General features: G+C 45.9%; 2 protein-coding genes across 3 annotated transcripts; both read right to left on the reverse strand.

The window, feature by feature from the left end:
• Window positions 1-3,736: 3,736 nt before the first annotated feature.
• Window positions 3,737-7,197, reverse strand: LOC114711034 (uncharacterized). Its single transcript, NM_001369865.1, has 2 exons — window positions 4,510-7,197; window positions 3,737-4,420 (listed from the first exon to the last, which is right to left on the reverse strand). The coding sequence occupies exons 1-2, from the start codon at window positions 5,038-5,040 to the stop codon at window positions 3,827-3,829; spliced, it is 1,125 nt and encodes a 374-aa protein (NP_001356794.1). The 5' UTR covers window positions 5,041-7,197; the 3' UTR covers window positions 3,737-3,826.
• Window positions 7,198-7,291: 94 nt separating this feature from the next.
• Window positions 7,292-9,144, reverse strand: LOC103639083 (uncharacterized). 2 transcript variants are annotated; one of them, XM_035962663.1, is made up of 3 exons: window positions 8,582-9,144; window positions 8,219-8,472; window positions 7,292-7,719 (listed from the first exon to the last, which is right to left on the reverse strand). In XM_035962663.1, the coding sequence occupies exons 1-3, from the start codon at window positions 8,907-8,909 to the stop codon at window positions 7,663-7,665; spliced, it is 639 nt and encodes a 212-aa protein (XP_035818556.1). In that variant the 5' UTR covers window positions 8,910-9,144; the 3' UTR covers window positions 7,292-7,662. The 2 variants fall into 2 exon arrangements, with proteins under 2 accessions (XP_035818556.1, XP_020399948.1); XM_020544359.2 differs by having other exon boundaries at window positions 8,219-9,144.
• Window positions 9,145-10,978: the final 1,834 nt, after the last annotated feature.

The raw sequence follows: 10,978 nt of genomic DNA on the forward strand, positions 1-10,978 counted from the left end.
CTCTGCAGCAATGAAAAAGCAAAACTGGAAAAAAAACACAACTAAGGGTAAAAATAAGGACACCAACAAAACTAAGGACACCACTTTAAAACTATTCTTAATAACTGAGTTGCTTTCAAACATGACCTTAGGTAAAGACAGTTTATAAAAATTGAGTTGGTTTCAAACACGGATGAAAAAAGACGACAGTCGAAAGTGGAAACGATATGTAACCTTTAATGTTTCTATTGCATTGTTCAAATCTAAAATGCCATCTAGATCTTGCTTGAGTTAGTAAATAAACTTTTTGTCAGAAGTCCTGAATAAGGATCAAAATGATGGATATAAGTACCCGCAAGCATTACTAAGGAAATAGCAATATAACCAAATTTATTAAACATCTAAGACAGACTGTTATGATCACCTAGTGAACAGTCAAAGCGATAAGTGCCAACGGGAGTTGGTGGGTTGAGTGGTGAACCTATGCATACAAAAGGTTTTCATGTTCACCCTTTTCTTGTATGAAAACTAACGACCATGGCATATCATCCACCAACGTTTGCACTCACCAACATTTGATTCAGGTGTCTCAGGCCTAGTTTTAGTGTTCTTAGCCTTTGCCTTAGAAACTCACGTGTTAATTCATGTGTTAATTGGCATCACAGCCATACCCACAATAAGGGTAGTGTAGAGAGACACTTTAACAAGCTACAATTTTAGTATAGTTGCTCGTTGTGAATCTTCCACAGTGAATAAGCACAGTAGCTCTTACCACCGATGATCAGAGATGACAACAGTCACCAAAACCGTTCAATGATCTTCCGCTGCCTCAAACCGTCTAGGTGACGACAATCACCAAGACTAATAAGAATCTCGTAACTCAATATGATCACTAGTTCCAATAGATACAATAAATGAATGCAAATCGTTAGAGATCCCTTCCAACCTCACTTTGAATGAGTCAAATATCACTATAGATGAGCGAGCGATATTTTCTCATGCTTACCAAGGTGTATGTCATGTTGCGAAGGCAATATCCTTACCCTAAGCCCAACTAAGCTCCGTTTATAAGGTCCTATATAAGAGGCAACTAGCTGATGGTACCTTCAGTCTATTTATATTTTAGAACCAGGGAAGTATTATACTTCCTCCGTTCTTTTTCATTTGTCACGTTTTAGTTCTAAAATAAACTAACGGGCGACAAATATTCGAGAACGAAGGCGGTATGATTTAGGGCGTGGAGTATATAGTTTTGTAGTTCTAAGAGAAAAAGGCAAACATGGTTGGTTGCTAAATAGACTTTTTTTTCTAATGCATATATGGGTCTGTCCCATCATCCGCCTAACTTTAGTGGGCCGAATAATTAGGACAGTATCCTTTCAGCCCTAGCTGCTGTTGGGCTTGGGCCGACCTTCTTAACGGGTCCGACGAAAGATCGACAGGACGGTTCTCGTGTTAGGCTGTCTCCAGCAGCGTCCCCTAAATTTCGTCCCCTAAAGGAATATTCCCTGTACTTTACAACACACTCTAAAAGATTCTGTCCTCTATATCTTCTGTGTCTCCAGCAACGTCCCCTAAATTCGATCCCCTAAAGCTACAGTGTTAACAGAATTCCTTTTTCCTTTTCTTTTTCTGTTTTCTTTGTTTTGTACCCAATTCATGCTATTCAAAGGATGCTAAAAATTTTGTAATCAATAATTTTAGAAATAATAATCTAAAAACAATGGTTGATTAATAATTTCGAAATGTACAAAATAAACAACATTCCATTTTATGTTGTGTGTAATTATTGTCGAAAAAACGTGTCACGGTATTTGAATCGTATTAAAAAATGTTTAGACATTGTCGTGCTTCCACCGTAAGCCACGACACTTCATCAACAAGCCATCGACTAGCTTCGGCTGCACGACAAGAGTATGACTTCTCTCCGAAGCCTATCCCTTCTATAAATATTCACTACTTCAACACTTCACTCACACTTCGCATACACTCCTCCACAACAATGGACCAGTTCGTAGATTCCAATATTTTTCTTAGCATGGCGCAAGACATGAAAGATGAAGACCATGAGCTCGAGGTTGCGACGTACCAACATCGTAGGCGCCGTGCACTTAACGAGCGTCGGTATGCTGGTTCCATTCCCGGTCGTGTTCGAATCCATCGTGACCATATCAGTGGTGATGCAAGAATCCGAGCCGACTACTTTTGCGCGCAACCGGTGTACACGGATGCACAATTTCGGAGGAGGTATGTTTTTTGTTACGCACATATCTATTCACGCCCATAGTACGTGCTTCACACTTGTACTCAAAAAAGTTTGCAATATAGGTTTCGCATGCGTCGCCATGTGTTCGAGCGCCTCATTGTTGCTGTGCAACAAGTGGATCCCTACTTCGTTCAACGTCCAAACTGTGCCGGTGAGCTAGGTCTATCTGCCCTTCAGAAAGTTGTTGCTGCCGTACGTATCCTTGCATATGGTGTTCCTGCGGATGCCGTTGACGAATACGTACGCATTGGTGAATCTACGACACATGAGGCTTTGAAACACTTTTGCACCGCCATCCAAACCGCTTTTGGGGGGTACTATCTCAGGAAACCAACTCCTGCTGATATCGCTAGGCTTCTCCAAGTTGGAGAGGCACGCGGCTTCCTCGGTATGCTTGGTAGTGTCGATTGCATGCATTGGGAGTGGCGTAACTGCCCAACTGCATGGAAGGGGATGTTTACCGGTCGGGGTAAACACCCTACAATGATCCTCAAAGTTGTTGCCTCATATGACCTATGGATTTGGCATGCATACTTCGGCATGCCCGGTAGCTGTAACGACATCAATGTTCTTCAGCGTTCAAACCTGTTTGATTCGCATCTTACCGGTGATAGTCCACCAGTCACTTTCTCTGTCAATGGACACACGTACAACATGGGATATTACCTAGCAGATGGTATTTATCCGGACTGGCCAGCGTTTGTCAAGACAATCCGTCATCCGTATGATGTCAGGACACAACACTTTGCCACTATTCAAGAGTCTGGTAGAAAAGACATTGAACGAACATTTGGAGTACTACAGAAGCGATGGGCCATAGTTCGTGGTCCTGCATATGGTTGGTCTCCACAACACATTGGAGATATCATGAAAACTTGCATCATATTGCACAACATGATCGTAGAAGATGAAGGTCCTTCGTCTTTGAACACAAGCTTCAACAACATCAGAGTTTTGGCCGACACTTCTCATGGTTCGATGTCGGAGCGCAATGAGTTCGTAAACAATAGGTACAACCAACTACATGATCCAGTTAAATATAATCAGTTGCAGGTTGATCTAATCCACCACCACTGGGCGCGGCTTGGATCGGGAGGTACTTAAGTATGTAGTTTGTGTTTCTACCATCAATAAAATGTCCTAGTGTCCTGTGTAATGTCGTAGGTTGTGTTTGTCCCAAGCTACTATGCAGTAATGTCGTAGGTTGTGTTTGTCCCAAGCTACTATGCAGAATGTCGTAGGTTCTGTTTGTCCCAAGCTATTATGTGTACTGCAAACAGATGAACTTGTTCACATTTCTTGTTCTTCAATGTGTCATGCTGTAATGCAACTACTGCAATATGATTAAGCAAGTCTACTATTATTATGCAACAACAGTATTCGAGAACCACTACAATGCGCAAGTGCAGAAACATAAACTTGTTCTCCATTCTCAGATAAATGACAAGTGCACAAACATAAACTTGTTCTCCAAAGCATGACACAACAGGAAAATGTCAAGTCCACATGTGCTGAAAATAAACTTGTTTTCGAAAACAACTAACAATACTTCCTCAAGCACTACAATGTCATGATGAACATTCACTTGCTTGACGACGAGCTTCCAGTAACCCTTGCGAGAATCTCCTGTTGTTTCGCCTCATAGTACTGTCGAAGGACGGGGTTACATTTTGTCAAATCCATGCTCAATATGAGAACCTTCTGTTCCGTCTCCTCCTTCACCTTTTGTCGTTCCATCTTCATCTTCTCTAGATTAAGCTTCTTCCTCTCCAATATGAGTTTCTGCCTCTCCTGTTTCTTCATGAACTCCAACTTCTTCTCCTCAGTTGAAGCTACTGATTTGTACACAGATAACCGTTCCAAAGAAAGCTCACCCATCCGTGTTAGGTACTCCGAATCAGTGGATGATGTGTTCTCTGATCGTTGCTTCTTTGCCTTTTCCTTGGCTGAATCACGACCAAGCGGTCTCTTCGAAGTAAAACTTGATGGAGCTGAGTCTTCACCAGCATCTAAGTCAATAGTATTTGATTGGGTACCAATTGGGTTGGGTGGAGGATTTTGGTTACCCATGTGCTGGTCCATCCATTTTGGTTGATCCTTCAATATGGACCAACAATGTAAGAAATGGAAGGGCTTCTTTTCAACAGCAGCAAACCGAGTAGCCGCAAGAGATGTCTGCAAAACATATAATGCATTTAATGAACCCCTGGGATGTAGTTAAGTACATTGATGAAGAACATATGCATAATAGTACATACACTTACCTTATCTGCATCAGTCATGCCACTTGGGTTTTGTCGAAGCACAGCCATCATGTATCCAGCAAATGTAGAACATTGAGTTTTGATACTGTCCCACCTGCTCATGAGAGATTTTGTAGACCTCTCTGGCATTGATCCTCTGCGAGAGTTGTATGCCTCTGTAATCCGATTCCAAAATCCTTGACGCTTCTGACCAGTGTTGACAATGGGATCACAACTCACAGCCAACCAAGCTTGACAAACCCTCATATCCTCTTCAGACGTGAAATTTGCTAGCTTTGTGCGTTGAGGAGCCTTCTTCACTGGAGGTGCTGCTGGTGATCCCTGGGCTGGTATCTCAGGCGTAGGAGCAAATGCAGTGTTCTGAAACTGAGTGGCATCATCCTCGGATAGGTAACTTCCATATTGTGCCATAACTTGGTTCCAGTCGGTACCCATGCCGTACAATGAAGGTACTCGCACAAAAAATACAACATATTGAACTAAATAAGTGTAGTACATTTGAGGCAACCATATGAAATGAATAGAAACCATGAGACTGTAAATAGGACAGGCACAACAAAGTCACAAGTGGCGAAGACTACATATATTGCAAACTTCATAACATTAAGCATTACCAAAGATAGGTATCGACAAACATAAACAGGACATCAACTAAAGCAGGAAGTTGTGGCACACATCAGTTGTGTTCACATACAAAAGACTAGAACGACATACATAAACCTAACACATACACATATTTCCTTAGGTGCTTGCTAATCTAGTAGGGATAGGTGTCGTCGGTGGAGTAGTCACGGCCGTCGTCGTAGCCGACGATATCGTCATTGTTCAACTCTGAATCATAATCAATCAGAAGCTCATCCTCTGTTTGTGATGATTCAGCAATTGGTGAAGGGGCCATGTGCTCCATCTCCCAGTCTTTTTCCAGTGCAAGCTGATCAAGGTCGTTGGCGAGGTCCTCGATCTGAACTAATGCACAATTCATTTCATTGAGGACTGGTCCGCTAACTGGTTGGAAGGCACCGTGGACGACATCGACGATGTCGGCACAACGCTCCTCCACTACTCTGATTAAATGAGCGAGTGCTCTTCGGAGCTTTGCGTTCTCCGAATCCATGGTCTACATAAAACATATGGTTCTGTTAATATATGTACGTCAAAATTTTATGTATACCGTGGCCTAGTTCATAAATTATAATGGTAAATATAGTCCGTACCAGCTACTATTGAGTGTGTCAAAATGGATTGTGAATACCAGTCGACATGTTTTTGTCAATACACATCGCAATGAAATGTTGTGACTGTCAAATTGAATAATGAAGACAGAACCTAGTGGTGATCATTCTGTGTGTGAAAACCATTCCCCAACTCATTGTGAATACACAACGTTTCCTAGAACAACATAGCTTGTAGCACAATGAAATTTGGTTAATGTGAACATCAATTATGAAGACAAAACCTAGTGCTGATGATTTAGTGTGTCAAAACCAGTCGCCAAGTATTTGTGAATACACATCCATTTGTACAACAACAAAGCTTGTAGCACATTCAATTGTTCTCACTGTCAATAGCAATAATCAAGACAATACCAAGTGGTCAATGAAGCCTACAAGCATGGAATGTGTGTTGGCGTTACCTGAAACCCTAGATCTGGACGAGTTCTACAAAATCAATGACTTCAATCATAGAATCCACAATGGATCGGCAATGGGTACCTTTTTCTCTTCGGATTTGGAGCACCCGACCTACTGGAAGACGATGAAGATGGCGGCGACGAGATGCGTTTGCGTTTCTGCGCACCTTCCTTCGTCGGCGCCGTGGATCTTCTCAGCTTCTTCGCGATGGCGGTTCGACGGCGACGAACACCGACGGTTGCACCGAAGCCTTCGATCTTTGTCTCCTCACGGGCCACCTCCTTGCCTCCAACCACCGAGAGCGGTCCGCCGCCGGACCCACTCGAGCACGGCCTCTTCGAGCCCAGCTTGCCCGGCTCCGCCGACGAGCAGCGCCGCGAGGCCCCCTCGCCGAGATGGATCGAAGTCGCCAGCGACGGGAGTACAGCGCCCTCGGATTTTTCACCCCCGCGCGAGCCCGACGACTCGTCCGGATAGCGCACGTCTCCAAGTCTCCATATCTAGGGTGCGTGCGGCGTCCTCTATAATTTAGAGTGTGATTTAGAGGTCCTTGCTGGGCGCCTAGAGGACGCTTCTGAACTCTAAATTTAGAGTACAGAACGCTTTACAGTGCGTTGTTGGAGCTAGCCTTAGTATGTTGCTTCAGAAGAAAAGGCAAACAAATCCAATGCCCCCAAATTCTTCGTGACACAGATTTGGCGCTTGTGGACGGTGTGGGCCTGGCGCTTCCAAACTGCCTTCTCTGTATCCGTTTCCACCTGACCGAAAGCCCGACGGAAAATAGGACTTCTTTGGCGCCAAGAAGAACCAGAAGGTTCCCGGTTTCAGAACCAGATGTCTCCTCTAATTTTCGTCCTGAACTAGTAGCCTCGTCTGAAACGTTAGGAGGAGGCGGTGGAACGCCATTGACCCGAGCCGGCGAGCCGTGTCTCCCTTTGAAAAGCGAAAATTCTCCAGTGAAAACGAAGTTTCTCTGAATCGGTTAGGTGCACCGTGGAGGATTTCTTCCTGTCCAGCATGGTTGGTAAGTATTATCTATTATGTGCAGCCGCTGACAATCTTCAGATACACGCACAAGTCTAGTTTTACAGAACATATATAAACTGCAACTGCAATTATATGTATGGCAGTATGTAATGGGACACACAAGATAACACGAAGAAACCGGGCTCGTCCTGCGTCTGCGTCGCTGGAGGCCCGGGGGTAATAGTAAGCATATGGCCGTTTAGTATTCACAGTATGTTCACTTGCAGCAGTGACAGGACTGACAGTAGTTACACGGGTAATAGTAAGCATATGGCCGTTTAGTGCAAACAGCAGTACTATTTTTTTACTGTAAATTGTAAGTTTGAAATGGAGAAATGAGATAGAGAGTGAAATAAGAAAGCTACTGGAGATAGCCTTAGTGTACACTTGACGAAGGCGAACCCAACAAAAACTTGGTTAATCTTTCTGTACGTACGTGTATATGGTGAATGGTGATGCAGCGGACGCTAATGGTGAGGATGATGGGAGCAGAGTGTCAGACGATACACTGCTTCAGCCCTTTGGGTGTTTGATGGCCTCCTTTTAACCTCACCTGCATATAGAGACCTAACTAGTTCAGTACAACAAAAAAGGCCACTTTTCTCATCACGCAAAAGGTTACAAATTCTGTACTTGGTCCGTTTAAATATTTGGATGTCCAATTACGCTAAGGCGACAATTATATGCTAGCTTATTATAAGGTGGTTGCAGATGCAGTAGATATCTAGTCTGGCAGGCTGTCTTAACCTTTGTGCCTAAACTATGGAACGCGTTAATGACTATGCACCGAGAATCTGATATCCTCATCCCCTCTTTGCCACCGAAAGCAGAGGCGACTGGGTGTCGATGTGCCCAACAAAATACCTGGATTATTCGTGAGAATAATCATGGCGCCCACTATGCTCAAGGTCATGGACTCATTCATACATACGAGCCTTGCACAGTTGCAGTGCAGCTACGCACGAAGTCTCTCGAGTTACTCGCATTCGCATCTAGGATTATACGCAGACGTGAAGGTTTCTGCAAGGCGGATGGAGAATCTCGGTACTCACGGCGCCTTCGACGTCCATCCTGTACACGAGCCTTCGCCGGCGCTCGCGGCAGCTGGTCCTGTACGCCACGCCGAGGTGCGCGGCGGCGAGCGCCAGGGACAGCAGGAGCATGGCCTCCGGACCGGCACCTGCAGCGGCCACGGCGCGGCGCGGCAGCACGGCCGCGGCCTTGGCGAGCACGTAGGACACGGACCCGGCCGCGCACGCCACGACCACCCCTAGGTACGCGTCGCCGCCGCACACCACGTACGCGCCTGCCATAGTGCGACACGACACGGCGCGGGAAGCGGTCAGTCCACCAGAGAGCTACCACGAGGGGCAGGGAGGGATCCGAAAGCCGGTCTGGAGTGGGCGGATACTGACAGAGGATGAGCAGCGCGCGCGCCGCGGACACGGCGGGCAGGTCGACGAGCGACGAGCGGAAGTCGAAGGCCCGCGCCTGGGCCACGACCGCCGGCGCGAGCGATCCGCGGAGGGTCGCGGACAGGAGCGCCGGCGGGAGCGCGAGGTCGAGGAGCACGACCAGCAGCGGCGGCGCGCACACGAGCAGGAGCGACGCGAGCATGGCCGCGAGGACGAAGGCGGTCTTGGCCCATCGCCACGGCCGCGCCCACGTCCGCTCCGCGCCGCCTCCGTGACCGTGGGCGTGCTTGTGCGCCACCGCCAGCGGCATCAGCGGCTTCTTCTCCATGGCCGGGCGGCCAGCGCTGGTCTCTGACTCTAACCACACCAAGTGGGCGAGTTTGTCATCAGGGGGTGGGGCTGCGCGCCGGAGGCTTTTATGGGAAGGGAAACGGAAGCGGATGCGGAGGCAGCTAGCACTAGCAGCTCATCTGCGTTTGCTTCGCCGCGTTGAGGGGGGCGTGGGGTGCGGCGTCGCGACTTGCGAGTTTGGTTTGACCTGTCCCCCGCGCGCGCGGTTGAGGAGAACACACGATGCTGACGAGTTTTTCATGCCCCGGCAAAGAGGGGACACAATATCATATCCAATCAATCATGATGGTGCAAACGTGCAATTTAGCAATATAGTGTATCCAATCAAAACTCAACGATCAGTGGCGGACGCAGAACAAAATTTTAGGTGGGGCGACACCATAAGAGACAAACCACGATATTAGACGACTAGATAAAAATAGCTTCATGATAATAACAAGGTTAGATAATAATACTAGGAGTGTTCTAAAATGATATGAATATCAGAAAACCATTTTGGCCACCCTACAGAAAGGCGGGTGAAGCGGCCACATCGACGCGTCATTGTGGTGAGTCTGCCTTAGATGACGATGATGAGGCAGCAACATGCGAGAGGCAGCGAGAGCAAGCGGCTGTAGGCAGTGGCAAGCGACAACAATTGTTGCATTGCGACGATGTGGTGGGATCCTGGTGACATAGTGAGGGCAGATGGTGGTGGCACCATGGTGCCAAGGCAGGATCCCACCAATAGCTTGCCCACCAGTCGATGTGGAATAGGAGGCAAAGTAGTGGCGCTGCGTGTGGGATCTCGACAACGCGATGAACTAACGAGTGACGAGAAGACAAGGTGACACTGGTAGCGGACGGGTCTGGTCACCCACTATCGATCCAGTCATGATCGAAGGAGCGATCGAGCCACGAGCAGGTCGAGTAGCTAGCCGCTAGAGGAAGGAATCGAACTACTTGTATGGAGAGCGGACTGAGCAATGGACTGTCGAGAAAAAGTTAGATTAAAACTATGTTTCATTAGATTTGGTTGTACCTACTATATAAAAGTTTTTTATTTTGATGTATATCTAAATCTAGGTATAATAGCATATAAAATTTGAGGTGGGCCATGGCCCCCTTTGCCCCACCCTTGGATCCGCCTCTGTCAACGATGACTGATATTTTACATTTAACTTCTTCCACCTGAAAACTATTATCCACTTTTTATTGATTGTCTCCGCTCTTTGTATATATTTTTTATTTGGTTAACTGATGTTATTGTTTACTCCATGCAATATGTCTTGTTACAACACAGACAATGAAGTGAGCGATTAGAAAAGAGTTTACAACGACTGACTAAATGAACATTTATTATAAAATGACATAATTCCATCATACAGAGACCAAATAAGACAAAATTTGTGAGCTCAAGTTTCTAAAATAAGTCCCATGAAGTCAAACTTATAAAAAAGTTAGATCAAAATATGGAGTGATTGCTAAAGTCAGGCATCAATAAAAATTGAATGCACTCCATATAAATTATGCTATTTCGTAGCAATTACTAACGTTTAAAACCAACAAACAACCTTTCATTTTGCTGTTAGTGTGACAAATCATTGTTGCTCGATCCAATTCAGCAACCTCAAACACCATATAGTCCATTGCGCCAATGGGGTCTCAAAAACGACGTAATGTTTGCAAGAGCCAAGAACGTCGTGCCGTGCTTTGGCTGTAGCCTCGGCCCGTAGTGCTGGCCCGGCCCGACACGATTATTTTTTTATTTTACAAAAAAACGTATATACCTATATACAATTTATATTCAATATTAAAAACATCTTAGCATGATGTTATACTGGTTAGGTAGCTTCACCCAGTGTCTCCCGTCCTTCTTCCATCAGGACATGGGTTCAAACACCACCTCCTGCACTGTTTTTTTAACATTTTACGGTGATTTAATTAAATGGGTCGACGGGCTAACGGGCTGGCCCGACACAGTTAGCAGGCCGACATGACGTGCCTGAGCTATAGTTATGGCCCGCGTGCGTCTAACCCGTGCCGAGCTGTTTGACCATCTATAGA

Source organism: Zea mays, chromosome 9, assembly GCF_902167145.1.
Source record: "Zea mays cultivar B73 chromosome 9, Zm-B73-REFERENCE-NAM-5.0, whole genome shotgun sequence".
Lineage (NCBI taxonomy): Eukaryota > Viridiplantae > Streptophyta > Magnoliopsida > Poales > Poaceae > Zea > Zea mays.